Below are 22,977 nucleotides of genomic sequence, written 5' to 3' on the forward strand. Positions count from 1 at the left end.
GTTTGCTGATGTCATCGGTGTGTGTGTGTGTGTGTGTGTGTGTGTGTGTGTGCGTGCGTGCGCACGCTCACCCATGCACATGTATGCATGGAGCTCAAGGCGTGTGTTTATTCAGAGGATCTACTGTGCAATACACTGGCCTTTCCCGGCAATACCCATCACATTGTTGACCATGTATGCCTTGTCCGGTGTGCCCCTGCTGTATTCCTCGCTGAGCAGAAAGCCAACGTGACCATCTCCGATCATCATAGCGCCGCTGAGAGCTTCATGAAACATCTGGAAAAGGAGGTGAGAGAGGGAGAAGGAGAGGGAGCAAAAATGGCAATCTACACGTGGAGAACAGATTGTCTATAGAAGCTGTACCCTAAGAGGGATTCCCTCCACCCATTCTACTATAAGTATGTCTTCCCGCGGCTGTATTGGGCAGGCAGGCATTGTGGGATGGTCTAAGACCATGATTGAGAAACAAGGGGTACGAGGTTCAAGTCCTGCTTGGAAGCGGAAGGATTTTTTTCCAGCCGTGCTGCAACATATGAATGGTATTTCGGTCTTTGACCACTTTGTGGTGGATCTGTTCTAGGGGGCGTTTGTTTTTGATCTACAGGTTTGGGTAGAAACTACTTCTTTCGGTAGAGGTGTTCGTTTTCTACTCAAAATGGTAGATTCTACTTTCCTCTACCGGCTCTACCAGGAAAACGTTGGTAGAAGCCAGTAGAAGTTGGTAGAGCTACGGGATTTCCAGCAAGATGAAGGAGTTGTACACAACTCCATACAGAAGAGAAACATTTCACGTACATATCGTGAAAAACTACTAAATCCGGTAGAACAGCGTTTCGTGCACTTACCTCTACCGTCTACCTCTATCGGTAGAGTGACTCTACTCTACTCTACCAGGTAGCTAAAAACGAACGCAGCCCTAATCACCTCCCACCGCTTAGTAGCTGCGTCTGTGCCTTGATCCTAGAGGGTGGCGGCGTTTCTGTGGATGCAGAAAACTCGGCCTGCAGCTGAGTCTCACGCGAACCGTGAACAAAATGCGTGGTATTTGGTAAAATAATCTATTTTGTGACCACACCGCCACTGACTATATGTGTATGCAGCCAACAACTATATTGTCGTCGACGGCAGAAGTGGTAACCTTCAGTTCAAGTGTATATCTCCTACTGCCACTTGCCTATTATCTGTCAGTCACGAGATTCTACTGATGAATGTGACAAGAAAATGTTCTGGAACCGAACTGTTGCTATTTTCTTTTGTGCGCGGGTATTATTTGATTTATAGCTATCTTATGGTCCATTTCCCTACCTTGTTGCAAGTTTTACCCACAGAATGCTCAGAAAAATGTAGCATGCACGTATTACTGCTTCTGAATGTAAATGCGTGCTTGAACGTGACTCGTGTGTTCTTCGCTTGACATAAACTTTCAGTATGCTACTCGTGGAGGCTGTCCGACTGACTGGGTGTGGGTCAACCCACCGATGTCTGCCAGTACTACACCAGTATATCATCAGGTAGGTACAGACAAACAGAAGTGAAGTGTTTTCAAACTTTTCATGATAGACCCTTTTAAATAAAGGGTACGGAAATGATTGATCGATGCTGGTTTGTGAAGCATAGAGAGTTTGTGGTATTGGTACGCATTTTGTGTATGAACACTACTACTACAGTCCATTTCAAAACTATAGACGCGTACCTCGGCAAAAGCCGTTATGCCAGCATCTATACCACAAAAAATCTGTGATCACTTTGTGCATAAATTTTTCCAAATTGGGCGTCTGTTATCCAATCGTTTAGAAACTATATGAGAGTAATTGTGGAACGGACCTGAGCAATATTCCGAAAACTATTCTCAAAAATTCCAGTCGAATTTGAAATATTTCAAAAACACTGCGCGTCTATAGTTTTGAAATGGACTGTAGACGGTATTCTTTAGTGTCTGTATGTGTGTTGTGTGCTTGTGTGTGTCGATGTTTGTGGGTGTGTGTGGGGGGGGGGGGGGGGGGGGTGCATGCATGCATCCATGCAATGCGTTTGAGCGTGTGTGTACGTGTGCATTCATCCAGGAAATGTTGATGTATCAATTGAGACCATCGTATGAGTATCAGGTAAGACAGGGTGGGTAGCCATGAAATAAAGACAAAAATGTTCACCGCACATGCCCATTGCATAACAACTGAATGACCGCGTTAATGGTCTTATTCCCGTAGCTATGCGGAAGACGCTACTTCAGTAACGTCTGGCGCTAGCCAGGGTCCACACAGCTTTAATTTGGTATTTGTGTGTTTGTGTGTTTGTTTGTTTGTTTGTTTGTGTCACGCCTGGCGCTATCCGTATCTGACGGCAAAAAAGCATAGGATGTTATAAATTTTTCAATTTTTCCTATTTTTTTTTCAGGCAAATCCTGGGATTCGAACCCCACTATCGCCCTACATGCATTCCCCCATACACTCCGCATTCATACCCATTCTTCCAAGTTGCTTCACGTTACTAAGAACGTTTAGCAACGCGAAAGTTCGAAAGACAATTCGAGTCTGGGAATGAGTACAGAAACAAAGGTCGAAACTTCGAAAACTTGGACGCGAAGTTGCAGTGATTTGCGAAAGTAACTTTCTCTTTTCTCGGTACGCATTTCACTACAGGGAGTAGTAATTTTACAGCCCCCTGCTTGAGACTGAGCTGCATATACGGTACGGTACTATAAGATTCAAATAGCTTCGAGAAAAAGTCGTTTCGCATTGCTAAACCTCACAAGTTTTCTTTTTCGAAATAGATTTTCGCGAAATATCGCCACCACCAAAAGTTCGAATTTTCGCGTTGCTAAACGTCCCTACTAAGGACGTTTAGCAACGCGAAAGTTCGAAAGAAAATTCGAGTCTGGGAATGAGTACAGAAACAAAGGTCGAAACTTCGAAAACTTGGACGCGAAGTTGCAGTGATTTGCGAAAGTAACTTTCTCTTTTCTCGGTACGCATTTCACTACAGGGAGTAGTAATTTTACAGCCCCCTGCTTGAGACTGAGCTGCATATACGGTACGGTACTATAAGATTCAAATAGCTTCGAGAAAAAGTCGTTTCGCATTGCTAAACCTCACAAGTTTTCTTTTTCGAAATAGATTTTCGCGAAATATCGCCACCACCAAAAGTTCGAATTTTCGCGTTGCTAAACGTCCCTATTATCTTGCGTTTGAAAGCCCTATTTAAATATTGTGGGCAGCTGTATGTGGCCAGCTGTGTTTGATGGTACGGTACGGTACGGTACGGGAGACGGTGTCGTATTACCCTCGATCGTACCTGTCCCGTACCTATCCCCTACCGTACCGTGCCATCAAAGACGGCTGGCCACAATGCATATTCAAATACTGTATAAGCAGAAATATTCGTCTGGAATTTAATTTCGTCTTTTTCGTCCAAGGAGCTTTTGGACTAAATTAAATGTAGGACTGATGTCGATTTGCCCAGCTTTTCTATACACTCTTATGATCCATGGACGAAATTTTCAACCGGACGAACTCCTTTTCTTTGGAGTTGGACGAAATTATTCACCGACGAAATTTTCTGCCTCTACAGTAGGGCTTTCAAATGCAAGATCACAATGTGAAACAACTTGGAAGAATTCGTATGTATGCGAAGTGTGTCGGGGGATGCATGCAGGGCGCGCGATAGTGCGGGTTCGAATCCCAGGTTGTCTAAAAAAAAGGATTTTTTTTAAGAATTAATTTTATAACATCCCTATGCTTTTTTTTGTCTAGGTCATCAAGGCAAAAAAGCATAGCGTAGGGCCCTGAGCTTCCAAGCTCTCTCGTTTAGGTATGGACATATTTCAATGTATTTCCCGCAACCACCTACCCCCCCCCCCCCCCCCCCACACACACACACACACAAACGCACGCACTGACTGAACACAGGGTGGATAGTGTGTGCCTCTGGCAACATAGAATCGCGTATCTCCCCCCCCCCCCCCTACACACACACAACCCTGTGACTTCAAAAACATCTGGCTATCATATTTTGTCAAAGAATGTTGTTGGCAGAAAAATTACAAAGCGCTTCTCACGTGCCCACGAATATCCTTCACTTCAATCGAATTTCTATCTTTTTTTCGATTCTTGAATGCTTTCAATGTTCAGGAAGATCCATGGAAGATCGAAGCCAATCGCAAGCTTGGCGATCGCAAGGACCGATTCAAGCGCTTTGCATGGTGAGGCCATGTACATGCACAGTAACACTTGGTGTAAGCGACCTCCGTGTTTAGCGACCATCTGCTCTTAACGACCGTTTTTCCATGCACCGGCAGTTCTACACAGACACTGTGGGACCTGGTTCTAAAGACCACTTGGTTTTAACCACCGCTTTTGCTTGCACCGTGGGGTAGTCGCTTATACCAGGTTTTACTGTAGCTGGAGTCAATAATGATCCACTACTGTTCACTTGTGCGTGTGTGTGTGGGGGGGGGGGGGGTGTGCACGCATGTGTATGTGTGTGTGTGTGTGTGTGTGTGTGTGCGCACGCGCGCGCGCGCGCGCGCGTGCGTGGATGTGTGATGTGGGTATGTATGTATGCATGTACATGCTTTTCGAATGACTTCACATTTGTGTCCGACCATCAGGGTGGTGAAGACGTTCAATCGCATGTTCAAGACCAGTATGAGTCGACGTGTCAAGGCTGTCATTCTCTATGCCACGGAGACGGGACGCTCAGCTACGTACGCCAAGAAAGTCGGCGAGTTGTTCAGCAACAGCTTCAACTATCAGGTATATTTATGGCAGTGCAGTGCTGTTAGGTCCTCATTCCCGTACTAACTTGCCCCAGCTGGCCTGCACCCTGTATGCCACCTTTTGTTCCATTGGCCTGGGTAGCTACTTGCATGCCCATATGTTTGCCCTAGCTATCCAGGCCCTTTACTTTGCACTCTGTTTCTCTCAGCTTGCTCTCGCTCTTTCTCTTGTCGTCACCATGTGGTCTTTTGTTTCCCGCCTCTCCGTCTCCCCCAACAAATGTTGTCCCTCGTCTGTTGCTCACTGTGTGTATGGAATCACCGGTATTGTTGTTTCTAAATTCAACATTGGCGACCAATTTGGGGATCGAACCCATGACCCTGAGATTAAGTGTCTCATCCACTACTGACTGACCCAACAGTGAAAGTTCCCCTTTGATTAAGGCAGTGTCACCCTTGAGTACACATTATTACGCATGTTCACATACATGTACGTTCAAATGGCACTAGCTTCTCTGTTTCCAATATAGTGGGTTAACACTTTACATGTGTATTGATCCATCCGGTGTGGTTGCCAAGGTAACGTGCATGGACGAGTACAACCCGCTGGAGTTGGAACACGAGCAGATGGTTGTCATAGTGACCAGCACCTTCGGCAATAGAGAGCCCCCGGAGAACGGTGTGGTAAGTCGGTGTCAGGTGTGGTGCATGAGCTAATGAAAGCCTGTTGCACAGCTTTGGCTATCATCTCATCAAACCTCTGTCCTCTTCTCCCGAACTCATCCACCTTCAGGAATTCTTCAGGACGCTAACAGGAATCGCAAACTCCGAAGAAGACAACTCCCAGTGGCTGACAAATATCAAGTAAGTGGCTCTGTGCTTGCACCAGCCTTGATCACTTGCTGTCCGAGAGATAGAATGAGCCTTAAACGAAGGCATTTGATGTTTAGCGATGTTTGCGAAACATTCCAGATCACAATAAGCGGGGCATTGTGGCGGAGTGGCAAGTTCATTGCTCTTGAAGTGAATAGTTGCGGGATTGAAACCCGTGCGACCAGAGCCTTTTCGGTCACCTCAACTTGTCCTATACACGTACCCTTAAGTTCATGGTTAGGGTTTATCGGGTGTTAGCGGCCGTCGTGAGTTCCCTTCGGGAATGGACACGATAATTTACTTTTTTTTTAAAGTTCATGTTCACATACCGTATGTGGTAAATTGCTTGAGGGACGGTTTATAACGGTACTGTTTATAATGATCAGTTTCACCTATCATCGTTTTCATCGTTTTCCGTGCTGTGTGATGATCGAGAATGCTTGAAACTCTGAGTAACAGCTACAGCGCGTTTTCCCTTTCTCTTCACCTCAGTGTCATTGGTATATGTGTAAACGAGAGAGCTTGGAAGCTCAGGGCCCTACGCTATGCTTTTTTGCCTTGATCACCTGCAATGTAGACAAACAAAAGCATAGGGATGTTATAAATTCTTTAAAAAAATCCTTTTTTTTTAAGACATAACCTGGGATTCGAACCCGCACTATCACGCGCCCTGCATGCATCCCCCGATACACTTCGCATACATACTAATTCTTCCATTGGGTACTAATTCTTCCAAGTAAAGTTAGTTGCTTCACGTTATGATCTTGCATTTGAAAGCCCTATTTGAATATGCATTGTGGCCAGCCGTCTTTGATGGTACGGTACGGGATAGGTACGGGACAGGTACGATCGAGGGTAATACGACACCGTCTACCGCCTTGATGACGGCAAAAAAAGCATAGGGATGTTACAAATTTTTCAATTCTCCTATTTTTTTCAGCCATATCCTGGGATTCGAACCCGCACTATCGCCCTACATGCATTCCCCCCATACACTTCGCATTCATACCATTCTTCCAAGTATTAGTTGCTTCACGTTATGATCTTGCATTTCAAAGCCCTATTTGAATATTGAGGCCAGCTGTATGTGGCCAGCTGTGTTTGATGGTACGGTACGGTACGGGACAGATACAAGATAGCGCCAGGCGTGACACAAACAAACAAACAAACACACAAACAAACAAATACCAAATTAAAGCTGTGTGGACCCTGGCTAGCGCCAGACGTTACTGAAGTAACGTCTTCTGCATAGCTACGGGAATAATTATGTTCTTGCCTGTCTGCATTTTGCCAGGTATTGACCTCGCGCTTTTATACACAAGCCATTGAGTTTTGCCATTCATTCATGCATGTTCTATCTAGCCTGTTTTCTCCTCCCTCTGCCATATCTACATCTTATCTCTGCCATATCTAATTTCTTATGACATGGGTGCATTAAGCACACTATAGGTCTGAAGCCGAGACTTCAGGTTGATCGAGCGCACCACATCTCACCACCCGTTGGGAGATTTCTGCTTCTCTTTGCAATACGAGGGAAGCATGGATACAGCGAATGGGATTTTCGGTCTCCATCGAGGGTGGTGGCGTTCCTTCAGATGCGGAAAATACGGCCTCCAGCCAAGTCTCACGCGAACCGTGAATTTTTGCAATTCATCGTTGTCTCGTTTCCTGCAGGTTCTCTGTGTTTGGACTGGGATCTCGTGCGTACCCGCAGTTTTGCAAGTTTGGAAATGACATGCATGACGTCCTCCAGGAGTGAGTAGTGCTGTTGTTGGCATGGTACCCAATGTTTGAATCCCCACCCTGCACATCTCACTTTTCCTTTGTGCAGGGCCCTGCAAATCTAGACTGCACAGACCTTTGCAAATGTAATCTGTGTATCAGCTGATGGTGTTCTGACATACCAATGGATATGTTTCTCATTCTGTATACACCGGCATACCACTAGACGCAGATGACGGAGGCAGGAGCACCCAAAGTGAGGGGTAGTAGGCCGCAGCCAGATGTGACTCAGGAGAGAAGTCGCGTGAAATCATTTCTCGCCTATCTCGCTCCGCTCGACCGGCGAGAAATACAGCTTTCATAATGAGTATGGTGGGTCTGATCTACTCACCTCCCACCGCTTAGGAGCTGCACCTGCGCCTTGCTCCACAGAGGGTGGTAGCGTCCCTATGTAACGCGAACAGTGAATATTTTATTATTATTTTAAAGAGTATGTTCTGCATGTTCAGTGTGCTCTGTGCGATTTTGTGCTTTCTACTTTTCATTCATGCCAACATACATCTTTCAATGCGGTGAACATCTGGAAAGGCGACTAGCCTCGGGCAATCATAAAAAGATCATTATTGTTTTCAGAATGTATTTTTGCAGTATGGACATAGTGCGATGGCATAAACACATCTGTGAGTAGGTCAAGTTGTGGTACAAGGAATCACATCATGCTCGCCTGTGTGTGTGTGTGTTCATCGTCCTCTGTCCGTCTCGTTCCTGCAGCCTGGGTGGTGAGAGCGTTCATGATGCTGGTGAAGGTGATGAGTTGTGTGGCCAGGAGGAGTCCTTCCATGAGTGGATGAAGAAGTGTTACTTGGTAAGCCAAGCATCCATCCACTGCCTTCCTGGGCAAGCTCTAGAGGTAGTGTTATTGCTGTCGCCGCGGCCAGTGTCGTTGTTGTGGTCTTCGTAGTTGCTGTACTTCTATTTAAAGCCCCATCACAAACAGATAGCTATGCCTTCATACATGTGTGTGACTATAAGAACTTATAATTAAGAAAAGCATTAATTTGTATGCAAGAAATGGGGGAATGGAATTATTGTTGTGATAGTCTTGTTGTAATTTTCTCTCCCTCTCTCTGTTTTCCATGCTTGCTTTGCAGGCTGCCTGTGAAGCTTATCACATTGCTGACGGAGACAAGACCATTGCCGACAAAGCACTGAGTGCACTCCCGCCGTCCTGGGAGGCGCAGATGTACCGACACCAGGAGGAGAAGGAAGCGACGGGAGAGCCACTGAGCAGGACTGAGTGTACGTGTTTCTGCTTCTGCCACCGCAGTGATGCTTCTGTTGCCACTGCCACTGCCACCGCTGCTGCTGATGCTGATGCTACTGCTGACACAGCTTCTACTGCTGCTGCTGCTGTTGCTAATGCTGATGCTACTGCTGACACAGCTTCTACTGCTGCTGCTGTTGCCGCTGCTGATGTCACTGCTATCTCTGCCGCTGCTGCTGCTTCAGCTCCTACATGTAATGGAGAAGTGATCTTGTGTGTATGCACGCACAGAGGCAAGACATACGTACATGTATGTGCACAACTGGCTGTGTTACTATCAGTACATGACTTATTGCATGCAGGGATTTGAAGCTGCTGGTACAAGTTAAATGTCGCTAGTGCTTGTTTGGTCAACAGAAGTCTCGCCGTGCTGACCTTGCGTTTATGCATGACTTCGTTGTGTGTCTTTCTGTCCCACTCAGCCCTTGGTATTCTACACCACAAGAAGACGGCAACGGCCATTGTCAAGGGAGTCAAGGAGCTCCAGGCCGTCGGTGCTTCGTAAGTGAAATCAGTGCGGTGTTGGAGAATGAATGTGAGGATATTAGTGGTGTTTGTACCTTAGCAATGTGACCTGGTGACAATTTGTCGAAGCAGTTTTCCTTTCCACTTACAACGGGACATGCATCATACAAAAACTCAAGCAAAGCACCAGTTTCACACAATCAACGTCCTGAAAGGCATCGACATGCTGAGTAAGCCAATGCATGTCGACGATAGCAATACTAGCTATAACTGCTATCGACACGTTCTGACGTTAAAGAGTTTGAGCATTTGAGATGCCACGCAATATCTGTAAAGGGCCAAGGGACACTTGATCTTTGCAGCAGAAATCAACTTTCAAAATCCTTTTCTATCTACTTGGTCCGACTTATTAAAATGTGCGCTTCGCTTCAAAACTCAAGCCTATGTCCAAAGGAGCACCTGTACTAAAAAATCGACCAACAGAGGATAGATAGATAACTACTGTGTCGTTTCTTGGCCTGACCTTCTAGTTTCCATCTCTGCTGGTGTCTCAGGGCGCTTCTTCAAGTGCGTCAACCTGCAAAACGTCGACATTTTTTTCATCTCCTCCAAGCTACACTGCGCTTCCTTGATTTTTCACTCCATAGGCACGATTTAGACGATCGACTTCGCCTCCTCCTCGTGCAGTACGACTGCCAGAATGGTGGCTGTAGGTGTTTTCGCCTGACGCTCCCAAGAGACTTTCAATGAGGCGAACAAGTAAACCACCACGCATAAAAAAATCCCTTCTCATCACCGTGTGCCGCGCGCGTAGAACTAGTACTGAGTCTGATCTGTGTCGACATGACTGTCACACAGTCAGCTGCATCAGACCATGCGTGCTCTTCCCTGCCTGTTTCACGAATCCACTGGCCCCGGAGACTGGCGATGTTGTGACGCATCGATCGCGATCGCGGCTCCGAGGAGTCGGCGAGGACTCCGCACCATTCAAGCACCGTATTCACCCTTTCTGCGCTTCAGTTTTCCAGCCAGGTTGTCGCCTGAAAGTCGACCTCAAGGGCGGTTGTTTATATCGATCAACTTCTCGACGATCTCTTCTGTGATCTTGATTCGTCGGCCGCCACATTGAGACCGAATGCGAGAGAGATCAGCACAAACTGGACGGAGCGATGCAGGTGCTTTCTGCACGAGTTTCTGGATGACGCGTTTGCTGAACATATTTGATTCTTCCAAGGAAACAGCGACTGCAGAGATTTCAATCCACCAGGAAGCACTCGAGAACGATCGCCCAGGAGTTTCTGGTACTCCGTGACAATTCCCCATCGCAGTGGGGTGTTGATTTCAGCACCAGGCCTTCTCTGTGTTGTGCAAGAAGCAACAGGAGTCCTCTGACGACAAAATTTGCACGCAAAATTCTCGAGTCGACTAGGATCCTGAGGCGCTGCCTCCTTTGGGGGTTGGAGCCATTTCTTCTTCAACATCACAAATCGACAACTGAAGGATAGTGTTAGATAGCTGGAAAGTTTGTTCCGTCCTGAGATTATTTGAATTTGTTTGTCTGACGTTCGAAGCGAAACGCACATTTCAATAAGTCGGACCAAGTACATGTATTTCTCATATCCTTTTCTTCGTTTGCAGTCGTTCAACTATCCTGGTGGAATTGAAAACATGTGACAATCAGCTGTTGGTTTACAACCCTGGTGATCATCTCGGTGTTTGTCCAGAGAACAACGCTGAACTGGTAGGACAAGCCAGATACACTCTGTGCCAGGGGAATCAGGGAAATGTGTACTGTATTGTGTCATAGGTATGGCAACATGTTTGCTGTTGGATTGTGCTGGCAGAAGCATGCTTTCAAAGCATGCATGACTAGAGTTGTGTGTTACTCTCCTGAGAATCAGGTCATCAGTTGGCAGGCCCAGTATGCTGTCTTGCCACTGCTGCTGCTGCTGCTACTGATGGTGGTGCTGCTGCTGCTCAGGTATCCCTTGGTGCTGCTGCTGCTGCTGTGACCCCTGATGCTATTGCTGTTGCTACTGCTGCCATAGGTAGTGATACTCAGTAACTGATGCAGTTAGTGCTGCTGCTGCTGCTGCTGCTATGTTCTTTGTTGGTGTTGGGGGTAACTATTGTTCCTGTTGCTGCTGCTGTTTCCATTATTTCCGCTCCCAAAGTCACAACTGCTGATGATGATACTGCTGGCATTGTTGTTGTGTGTTGTGTGTTTTCATTCCCAGGTTGAGGCAGCGCTGAGCAAGCTGAAGCTGGACGTGGACCCGGACGCTACTCTTCTCTTTGAAGTTCAGCAGCGCGGCGAAGATGGTCAGTTTTGTGTGTGGGTGCTGCATTGAAGAAAGTGTCCACATAAAATAATTATAGTGCTCTGTTTTCAAGTGCACTCGCCATGTTTGTACTCGCACTCAACTAAAGTAAAGCTAGTCCAGGCAGACCTCTTCTTCATCAGTTTGAAGGAAGTTGCAAACGGGAACCTCTTCTTTCTGTGTGTGAAATTACTAGACTCTTCGTACCACCAAGTCGTTTACTGTGACTGACCAATGAAGTTGTCTGTCTCTCAATGTTGTGCTGCTTCACCCCCACTCTTTGCCATACACCTCTGTTTCCAGGCAACTATAACAATGAGTGGGTTGCGTCGCAGCGACTACCGGAGCCATGCTCACTGCGCCATGCTTTGACGTCGTACCTGGACATCACGTCACCTCCCACACCGCAGATGATCTCGTTCATGGTGTCGCTGGTTGACCAAGATGCGGTAGGGTTAAGTCAATGCTTGCAACTTTGTTAGGGGGCAAGGTGCGCCACAGTAAAACTTAGGCGCGAATCCTTTCAAGGATCTGTGCCTCGTTTCATTGCAAGCTCACTTCAAGTTTCATGTCCTCTACGTGCACAGTAGATCTGTGATAAGACACACTGCCATGCGCAACAGGAATGTGTATTTAGTGTCCGAGATACTTCGTATCCAATTATGGTTCAATATGGAGTGATACCCCCATGCCCCGGACTATGTCCTTAAGTTAAGCAACTGCACGTATCATCTGCAGAGTACATACTCAGTGAGTTCAACTGTGCACTTGTTCTGTATCGAGTGAAGCATACAGATGCATGTACATGTGTGTCCAATGCAGTTCTGCAACTGTGTCACTTGCCACCATTGCTACAGCCGTCTGCTTCATTCGCTCTAACTTTACGAATGACCCAAAACATTCCAGAGCCTATGGGCCGTGGTACTTGGGGTTTCAGGTGGCCCGGCCAAATGGGATACTTGACTGGAAATAAACATTATTTCAACGGCCTGATTTTCAACCCCAGATCTATCTGCATGTACCAATGTACACGGATTGGGTTGGTCATCCCTTCTTCCAAAGTCATGGCTGGACAGGGCAGACCAGGTGCTATGGCCTTTATAGGAGTTTACTTTTCATCCAGTCCCTAACATCATCATTTCACCTTCTGAATGTCTGGTCCTGGATTGGTGGGAGCAGCCTAATACACGACTTTCCGCAAGTCATGGCATATCCCTGTTCACAGCTTCAGTTTCTGCCACCTTTCCGTGTAAAATGGTGGATGTCAGTACTGTCTTTGCACATCTCGTACATAAAACAAATCACCCAGTTGTGTATCATTCTGATGTCTTTCTAACTCTAAATTGTATTTTTCCTTTCCTCAGCCTACTGCCGATGCTGAGAAGAAGGAGCTAGAAGAATTGGCAAAGGTGAGCTCGTTTTGTTGTTGTGAATACTGAATAGTGGTCATGTCAGCATTATTGGACTTCACAGAACATGCACCAAATCCTGTCTCTTTACACCGGCTACTAGAATTACACCGGCTACTAGAATTACACCGGCTACTAGAATTACACCGGATACTAGAATTACACCGGCTACTAGAATAACACCGGCTACTAGAATTACACCGGCTACTAGAATTACACCGGCTACTAGAATCACACCGGCTACTAGAATTACACCGGCTACTAGAATCACACCGGCTACTAGAATTACACCGGCTACTAGAATTACACCGGCGACTAGAATTACACCGGCTACTAGAATTACACCGGCTACTAGAATTACACCGGCTACTAGAATTACACCGGCTACTAGAATTACACCGGCTACTAGAATTACACCGGCTACTAGAATTACACCGGCTACTAGAATTACACCGGCTACTAGAATTACACCGGCTACTAGGCTACTAGAATTACCGGCTACTAGAATTACATCGACATGTCACGTGCCTTTGACACGATCAGGCGAGGACAGTTGATGGACGTGGTTCAGCGATTCTTGGAAGAAGACGAGGTACGCTTGATCCGTTACCTGATCTCAGATACGAATTTGGCAGTCAGACTGGGCACGGAAACATCAAGCTCTTTCTCCACTAACATTGGTACCCCGCAAGGCGACTCCTTGTCGCCAATTCTATTCGTGATCTACCTGGAAGCTGCCCTGCAGGATGTGCGACAGCGAATGGCTGCACCTGTGGCCCGGCATCTTCCGTACGATGTGGAGTACGCCGATGATGTGGACTTCATCAGTATCTCTAGTGATTGGCTTCGGATGTTAGAGCCACAGGTTGCCACCATCTTGGGTACATGGTCCCTTACCGTCAACCAGACCAAGACAGAATTCACAGCCATCCAGCGAGAGGCCGATCGTGCTGATGAGCCATGGCGTATGGTCAAGAAACTCGGCTCTCTCCTTGGTGATGCAGAGGATGTCACCCGCAGAAAGCAGCTTGCGGCGATAGCGTTTAAGTCCCTCTGCCAGTTATGGAAGAGAAGAGACCAAGTGAGTCTGGAGGTGCGCGTCCGGCTGTATAACTGCTTCGTGTTACCTGTCTTGCTTTACAACTGCTCCACATGGGGCATCACTCGACAGACAATTGAAGCGCTGGAATCGTATCATCGGCGGCAACTTCGGCATATCTTGGGTATCAGGTGGCCCAACCGACTGTCAAACGATTTGGTTTACGAGCGCTGCAGTGCTGCTCCACTTGGCAACATTCTGGTGAATGCAAGATGGCGGTTGTTCGGCCACATCCTGCGATCAGATGAGCACACACCGGCTAGGGAGGCCATGAGTGGATTCTTTGGCTGCTCCGTGCCGGGATACCGTGGGCGGCCGCGGATCACGCTACCGGTCCTGCTGAATCAAGACGCGGAGCGAGTCGGCTGCCGTCTGAGGACTCCAAGGGACTTGCAGCTGATGGCTCAGCGAGCACTGGATCGCCGTGAATGGACATATCTGTGCAACGCAGTTACAGATGCGTACAAGGCAGAGTACTGGTGAAGGAAGTTGGCACTGCAATGGTTTGAGCTACATTCTTTGTTGTTGGTACTCTGATTATCCGTATTATCCGTATTCACATGGCCTTGCCATTCATTCAGTATATTAATGTCATCAATAATGATATTCTTGTTTGTATTAGTTTATGTGACACCATTTTCTATTTTTCTTTGCCTGCCTGCCTGCTGGCGGCCTTTTTTCGCATGGTTCGGTGCAAGCGAATTTGGGCGAGCCCATTGACGCGGGAGCACAAATAATAATAATAATAATACTAGAATTACACCGGCTACTAGAATTACACCGGCTACTAGAATTACACCGGCTACTAGAATTACACCGGCTACTAAACATCTTCCATGCACTCATATACCTCAGGGGCGTCGCACATGGTACGGCACTACGGTATTGACTGTACCAATATTTGCCCCAAGTACCCCGTGATTCTATAAAATGCACTGATTTGGGCTCTAAATTTCCAACATGTTCGGCTCAGCCACCCCCCCCCCCCCCCACGAGTAAATTGTACTTCAGATGGCTGACCGTACCACGCTAGAATACCTTCCGACGCCCCTGTACCTCTTATCCGGACCTCAAAGTTACGGGCACCTCAGTCTACCGGGCAACCTGTGGGTGATTGAAGTGGAAATATTACTACCAAATTCCAATGGTGTATTACAACAGCACCTGCTCAAGGAAGGTAGTGCATGCATTGACCCATCTTGTGTCTTGATGGGTGGATGCTAAACATTTGTTATCTTCTTTTTCTTCGTGTGGTGCTCTGTATTGGTGTGCGCAGGGCTCCGATGCGTATGAAGACTGGAAGTATGACAAGTTTGCGACTCTGCCGGAGTTCCTGGATGAGTTCCCCTCTCTCAAGATACCTGTCTCGCTGATCATCGCTCAGTTCCCACTGTTGCAGGCGGTAAGCAATGGCGTCTGTGTGGAGCTAGGCTTGGGAATGATTCTACCAGGTCTCATGATCTGTCTGTGCATTTCTAAACCCACAAACCGTCAGACATGTGGATGCAAAGTGAAGGCCGCACAACGGCAGTGGTTCATGGTGAATTCTGACCAGTCCATCCAACCATAGGTCTCGGAGTCCTTGCTAGCTGAGAGCACCAGGCAAGATTCCAAGTAGGGTAAAAGAACAAAAATAGTTTGACCAGTATAATAATGAAGTACGAGTACGTGTCAATGTACCTTTATGGTGTGTAACTGTGAGGGTGATGATGGTGAGAAATCCATAGCTCATGAATCGACCCACCCCAGACCTGCGACGGTTGAGAAATTGACCATTCCCAGCCCTGCAACGGTTGAGCAATATGAACACTCTTAAAACTGTGGAGTAAAAGTGGCTTAGTTAGATTTCACTTGCCTCGGATGCAAACAGTGTGTATACAGTGTTCCGCTTGGCATGGCCATAGGGTCCAGCAAACACAGGTTTTGCTGTATACTGGAAAACGGGTAACGTTTGCGACAATAAATGTTTGCGTTTTACAAAGTGAGACTGGTTTGCGCTGTTTAATGTTTGCGAGTCGTTCTACAGTCGTTCTACACAGTCGAGTCAGTCCTTGCACTGAACTTAACATGGCGCGAGTTTGCGTTGTTCAAAGTTTGCGATTCGGGGCCTCTCGCAAAATTCGCAAACATTTTCACGTCGCCATAGTTACCCGTTTACAGTAGTACACACTCTCAGGCATACTCCTTTTCCACGATTCTGCCCGGTCTGCTTCAGCGATACTACTCGATTTCTTCATGTCCGAAACTCTGCCGCGGCGAAGTCCATCTCACTGTTGCTGTGGTAACCTACACCACCAATGCTGAAACGACACATCACGGTGTGGCATCGACGTGGATGAGCAAACTGAAGGAAGGTGACAAGGTCTCCTGCTTTGTCCGGAAGTGAGTCAGCTGAAAAAGAACCTTCATTGATGTGTGTGTGGGGGGGGGGGGGGAGGGGAACGTGCGTGTGCGTGTGTGCGTGTGTGTGTGGGGGGGGGGGTGCGTGCGTGCATGCGTGTGTACACCCTGGTCAGCCACCTAGATATGGTTGTGTAAGGTGTCGAACAGTGCACTCCTGATCACAGCACACTCACATGCCCTACTCATGATGTTCCTTACTTGGCAATGTTTATTTGGCGTATTGACGTGCTATGCATCTAAGCAGTATTGATAGTATGTGCTGCGCCACCATGAATAACATGTAGAGTAACACCTATGTTTGCCGGACCCTGTACCGAGCAGAATCCTGTATTGACCGGACAAATGTTCATGCACCAAAGTTCTGTGGATTGAACGTGCACCCCTGGATCAAGCGGCATCTTGTCATATCAGGATAGATACCGCGGCGCCAACGGTGGTCCGGTTAGGGCAAGCTCTACTTTAGTTGATATCGGTATCGGTAGGAGCCGCATCTGACGCCTGATCATGGGTGGTGGCGTCCCACGGAAGCGGAAAGGTGGTTCTTGACCAGGAAGTTGTACGACTCCTTGTTCTTGACCTGCCCGGTACGCGAACCCGTCGAATTTATTTTTATTTATTTTTTATATCGGTAAAGAAGCACATGATCACCTTCTAGTACAGGAACGTCGGAAGCAGTTTTCGATTGGTCCGGTAGTATTGTGGCCTTTCATACAGTTTGTATATCGATATGGTGGATACACATGCCCCTCCACAGTAGTAAACACGTTTTGATGGCCAAAAAGTAACATTAGTTGGTCCGGTAATAACCTGACCGACCGGACCGGGTCCGACGGGCCTGTAGTAGATGACAGTCCCACTGGACTTCTTCTTGTTTGCCCGCTATGTTGTTGTTCAGGGCACCGTCGTTTCACTTACCGGAAGACTACCGATCACCCGTTATCATGGTGGGTCCAGGCACAGGCATTGCTCCGTTCCGCTCCTTCTGGCAGCGTCGTCTCTATCTTATCCAGCACCATGGCAACCAGAAGACTGAGGAGTAAGTCGCACAGGTATACATACTCGATTACACATGGGCACAGACATAGACACAGACACAGGCACCCACATAAACACAAACATGCCTACGTGCACACATACATGTACACACAAAAGACAGACATACAGACACACTTGTACTTGTACTTGTTGCCCACTGCCAAAACTGGTCACTTGGGTCTCCCCGGAGAGGGGAGAGAGACTCAAAAGGAATCTTGGAAAGACGACTCAATTGGCTATTGAACCGCCCAACGACCGACATCCCCTGAAATCCCCAAACTCTGGGTGGACTTGAAAATGATCCCACTTATGACAGTCATCTCCCTGATGGCTGCTCTTCATCCCCTGCCTTTCCCAAGTCTGTGTTCTATATCGCTGGTGTCTGCTCTACATCCCCCTTGCTCCCGAATTCTTTTCTCGATCTCCCAGGTGTTGGCTCTTCATGACTGCTAGTCACCTCGCAGGTGTTTGTCCTATCCTTCCAATGTCTGTTATTCATGCTCCCCCCCCCCTTCCTCCTGATGTCTGCTCTCAATCTCCCTCGTGTCCATTCTTCCACCTCCCCAATGTTTGCTATTCTCTCTGTGATGTCTGGCCTTCAACTTGCTGGTATCTGTTTTTCATCTCATCAACGTTTCCTCTTTCACCCTGTACAGGGACACCCCCAAGTTGCCTAGGGGAGAGGACGTGCGCGAGACCGGCCTCGGCAAGATGAAGCTCTTCTTCGGCTGTCGCCACGACCAAGTCGACAACATCTACCGGACGGAGATCGGCAAGAATCTGCTGGAGGGATCACTGACCAAAGTCTGCTATGCTTTCTCCAGAGATCCAAGCCATCCTAAGGTTAGATTGTGTACAGACTGCAGCTGTTACAAGGCAATGAATGTAACTATGTGCACACTCGTGTCACAATCATAGCAACAATTGTGATATGAGGGTGCACATACACTCATGCCTCGGTTATCTGGACCCCGAAGGCACCGGCACTTCGGCCTACCTGGCACCAGCTGGGCAAGTTCCAGTGGAAATGTTGCTACTCTTTGTCACTTCTTGGGGATATAGTGACGTCATATGCCATATTCATGGCCTTTCCCCCATCGAAATGTATGTGATTCGGAGTTACGGGCATTTTGAAGTTACGGGCAGTGCCCCGGTCCCGGACCGCCCGGATACTGTTACGCGAGTTACAGCATTAGGGATGAGGGTAGGTGTAGTTCTATTCATTGCTTCATTGCAACTACTGTCTCCATGTCACCGGTTCAAGTAATTCCAAGTACAGTAAAACCTGTCTAAGACGACCACTTAAGGGAAATTCAAAATGTGGTCTCCATTGCCAGGTGGCCTCCTTATCCAGGATAATTTGACTTGAAATACATGTAGTATCCCTAGGTCCTGGTTGCAATGGTCTTCTGTGCCAGGTGGTCGCCTTATCCGAGTGGTCGCCTTGAGAGGTTTTACTGCACAGTAAAAACCTGGTTTAAGCGACCACCCCACGGTGCAAGCAAAAGCGGTCGTCAAAGCCAGGTGGTCTTTAGAACCAGGTCCCACAGTGTGTGTGTAGAACTGCCCGTGCATGGAAAAGCGGTCGTTAAGAGCAGGTAGTCGCTAAACCCAGAGGTCGCTTACACTGGGTTTTACCGTATATTAGTTCTTGCCTGGTACACTTGCTTGCTATGTACGCAATGCATTGAAATGATACAGTCCTGTAATTTCAAAAATCCAGAGATAAAAATGCTACATAATATCTGGAGCGAATCGTCAGGCGAAATAGCACGTCATAGTACATTTGAGATCAGCGGGAAGAAGATGACGACGTCCACTAATTTAGTATCTGTGCACACGAATCTGCTGTGGGTGTGACTCTGTGTGTCAGCTATGATATCATCTTCTGTGGTTCCATGCCTAGAATGTACATCTGAACAATCCTGAAAAGTTTGAATGACGTAGGTTGAGCGATCGCTCCGCGAAACATACTTTTTGAAATTCTCTTCATAGTATATCTTCCACCATTGAAATTTCGAATTTTTTCAAAAAAAGTGCTGAGAGGGGTGGCTTGCAACCTCGATATGGCTTGCTCCAGGCATGCTTTGGAGCCATCTTCTGTTGAAGTAGTGGCGGGGATCTGCCCTGCAACTGCTACGACAAAAAATGATTCGATCTGAGAAAAGGTGAGACCGCGAATCTCGGTTGAATATTGAGTATTTCAAGCCTTTTCACGACGAAGATGGAGTTCTTTTTGGAGATGGACATCGCGGCAAAGGACATGGTGTCCGACCTCTGGCGTCTGGTGAAGCCAGGGATCATTTGTCCAGTCAGGTCGGCAGCCTAACCATCGGTAAGCTTGGGTTTGGATCCCGTTCTGCTCGATGTGGTAGATCACAAACAATTTGATATCGCACAAATTGATCTCAGCATCGTGCGTACGGTATTTTATATTCAGAAAATCCCAAAGTGTCTCTGTGTGGCCGTCCTATGCCACGAGAAACTCCAATCAGGCCCCTATGTCCTCTACCTTCATGATTGAATGTCCACTTCGTTTGAACAACGAACACAACAATCGAGGACGGCTTTGCAATGAAAAATACAGCTATACTGGAGCTGAAAAAAGAAGAAAAAACGTGCTCAGGATGAGACTCGAGTACACGCATACTCTCCCAGCAGGTGAAACGCAAATTTTTGTGAAAAATGCGTGTCGCCGACTGACCAGTAATTTCGCCTGACGGAAGGTATGGCTGACTCTCAAGTCATAATTATTACTGATAAGCTCAGTATCAAGTCATGTGTCTATGTGTGCATGTGTGTGTGTGTGTGCATGTGTGTGTGTGTGTGTGTGTGTGCATGTGTGTGTATGTTGTGTGTGTGTGTGTGTATGTGAACATGTTTGTTTGTGCATGTGTACAGCAATACGTTCAGCAGAGGATCGAGGCGGAAGGCGAGGCTGAGCAGCTAGTCACCGATATCTGTGAGAACAACGGCCACATCTTCGTGTGCGGTGATGTGTCCATGGCCGACCGTGTTGGTCAATCATTCCAGGTAAAAGATATACATCCCCTGCCCCTCCCATTCCACCTCACCTTCTCCCCTGCACTGCCCTCCCCTTCTCCTTTCCCTTCATCCACTATGGCACGTTGTTATGATGCTCTTAAAGAGCCTTTTAAAAATAATGATAAAATATCAATCAATCAAAGGATGCCTTGGTTGCCTGGGAAACCTGGGAGACCAGGGTTTACTGAGGTTACCGGGGTTACGTAGGTGTTTAATTCAACTGCATGTATTATGGGCTGACTGTTTCAGAACATCCTCGTCACCAACGCTGCCATGTCCACCGAGGAAGCCAGTGATTATCTAGCGGAGATGAAGGTTGGTGAGCATGTGTATCTCGGTATGTGTGTGTGTGTGTGTGTGTGTGTAAATGTGTTTGTTTGTGTGCATGTGTGCGCATGCGTGTTTGCGTGCGTGTGTTTTTGGGAAGGGTGCATTTACTCATGTGATTTGTATGTATTATAAATAATATTATAATATTATAAGAAAGGGTTTGCTCCCCACACCGGAGCTCGCGCTATTCCGCCTTACCCTTTCTTACAAATTATCGCCGAAGTCGCAACCACTACTTCGTATTATAATATTATAATAATATTATTATAATATTATTATAATATTATTATAATATTATTATAATATTATTATAATATTCGCGGGGCTCACTGACTTGTCAGTTTGAGCACCCTGGCAAGGTACGTTCGGGCCTGATTGGAAATTTTTATTTTCATTACTATCAGGTTCGGCCTCATTTCCTCTGTGCTGCGCTGACGAGTTCACAAAGAATGAAACAGCATGCTGTCCGCAGATGGAGTATTATTTGTATGTATATGTATCTCTAGCACTTAACCTAAGACTGCTGGAGATTGCCTTGGCATAGTGCAGCTGGGTATGGCATAGTGCAGCTGGGTATGGCATAGTGCAGCTGGGTATGGCATAGTGCAGCTGGGTATACACTTCTGCTCACATACTCACTCTCTACCACCCTTGGAAGGAAAATCAGTGCTTGCTTACAAAGGAGCAGGGACAGATGCTACTGCAGTTGCAAACCTCCAGCAACATGAGATACTCAAGTCGTGAAGTTCATCCACCAAATCTAACATGAATTATAGCTGACGGTTTGTTTAAAAAAAAAGAGCAAATTGCCTTCTCTGGGCTGTACTTAAACATTTATTTGCTCAAGATTTTGCAACCTAAGAATTTTCAACTGTGCACACGGGACGGGGCCTGGAGGCATGCACTGTCCACAGTACATGGGCACAAACTGGTGAATCAGCTGGGCCATTGCGCCACTATTGATCTGCTGCGGTTTCCAGTGCCCAAGTCCGCTTTTCTCGGGGACTTCAGATGGTTTTCTACGTGATTGCGTCCAGCACAGGTTGTACCTTTGAACCTAGTACACACACAAATAGAAGATCCCCCAGATAGGCGTTAGCCTTTGGGTAATCCTGAAATATAGACTATTTGATTACTTGACGTACCGGAATGTGAAATCGTGGAGGCTGCTGACACATAGTGAATTTCAAATCCAGACAGATGAACAATCATTTCACTACATAATGGAGACAGCGTGCCCACAGTTCTGAAATCTGAGTTGCATACTCTTGGGGTTATGGGCTTTTTATTTGAATATCTTGAAGTTTAAAATTCATGTACCAAGTGTAAGTTGGGTGTTTGAATGGCTGTCAAAAGAAGCCAATTTCCTCAGTACAAGTGCTTCTCTCTGGAAAATACAACACACGATGAGCGCATTGCATGTTTTTGAAAACCCCTTTCCCGTACATATACTACTCTGCAGGCCACTGGTCGCTATCATGAGGACATATTCGGAGTGACGTTGAAGACGCAGAAAATCACGGACAAGAAGAGGGTTGCGGCAAGGCGGTGAGTCCGCGAATCGTCACGTTTCTACTTTGCTTTAAGCCTAGGCTGCGATAGCAATCTACACAATAATTATATATCAATCTGTAATCTCAGCCTACGTTTATAATAGGGGCCATTACAACAGAACAACAAGGACAATCAAGGCTTGTTTGCTGCTACTTTAAGTTTCATGCTCACGCAATCATCAGGCAATAGGGGCCATCCATTATAATTGTCAATCTTTTATACAAACCAGAAGCTTTCGTTCATGGGTGGGCCGCGGAGAATTGAATTTTGAAAAACACGGATAGCTGAAACATCAATCCATTTTAGATGTAAAGTTTTGTGTGAAGAATACTCTTTCTTCATTAGCTTCACTGATGTTCAAAGGCGTCGGTGGTAAGAGTTGCTTGGTGATTTTTGCTCCTTTATGTGCGTATGTGTTTATGTGCACATGACTGACATAGCATATGTGTGTGTGTGTGTGTGTGTGTTTGTGTGTGTGTATGTGTGTGTATGTGTGTGTGTGTGTGTGTGTGTGTGTGTGAATGTGCGTGCATGCATGTGTGTGTGTGTGTGTACATGTGTGTTTATGCACGTGTGTACGTATGTGTACATGTGTGTTTATGCACGTGTGTACGTATGTGTACGCACATGTATATATATATGCATCTGTCCAGGCTGTGGCTCATGACTCTCAAGGCAAGAGC

At 46.8% G+C, this 22,977-nt stretch overlaps 1 protein-coding gene across 1 annotated transcript in view; it reads left to right on the top strand.

Moving 5' to 3' along the window:
- LOC135828039 (nitric oxide synthase 3-like) overlaps positions 1 to 22,977 on the top strand; it is a 48,663-nt gene that overhangs the window by 13,654 nt on the left and 12,032 nt on the right. Inside the window, 24 exon segments of the mRNA XM_065340474.1 lie at positions 220 to 288; positions 1,428 to 1,511; positions 2,064 to 2,105; positions 4,128 to 4,198; positions 4,607 to 4,751; positions 5,294 to 5,398; positions 5,508 to 5,578; positions 7,262 to 7,342; positions 8,081 to 8,174; positions 8,461 to 8,608; positions 9,056 to 9,134; positions 10,737 to 10,839; positions 11,336 to 11,420; positions 11,723 to 11,868; positions 12,784 to 12,828; positions 13,382 to 14,400; positions 15,194 to 15,329; positions 16,143 to 16,309; positions 17,226 to 17,366; positions 18,022 to 18,208; positions 20,267 to 20,398; positions 20,660 to 20,725; positions 22,203 to 22,288; positions 22,948 to 22,969. Of these exon segments, the coding sequence (XP_065196546.1) occupies positions 220 to 288; positions 1,428 to 1,511; positions 2,064 to 2,105; positions 4,128 to 4,198; positions 4,607 to 4,751; positions 5,294 to 5,398; positions 5,508 to 5,578; positions 7,262 to 7,342; positions 8,081 to 8,174; positions 8,461 to 8,608; positions 9,056 to 9,134; positions 10,737 to 10,839; positions 11,336 to 11,420; positions 11,723 to 11,868; positions 12,784 to 12,828; positions 13,382 to 14,400; positions 15,194 to 15,329; positions 16,143 to 16,309; positions 17,226 to 17,366; positions 18,022 to 18,208; positions 20,267 to 20,398; positions 20,660 to 20,725; positions 22,203 to 22,288; positions 22,948 to 22,969 (3,324 nt within the window).

Source organism: Sycon ciliatum, chromosome 12, assembly GCF_964019385.1.
Source record: "Sycon ciliatum chromosome 12, ocSycCili1.1, whole genome shotgun sequence".
Classification (NCBI taxonomy): Eukaryota; Metazoa; Porifera; class Calcarea; order Leucosolenida; family Sycettidae; genus Sycon; species Sycon ciliatum.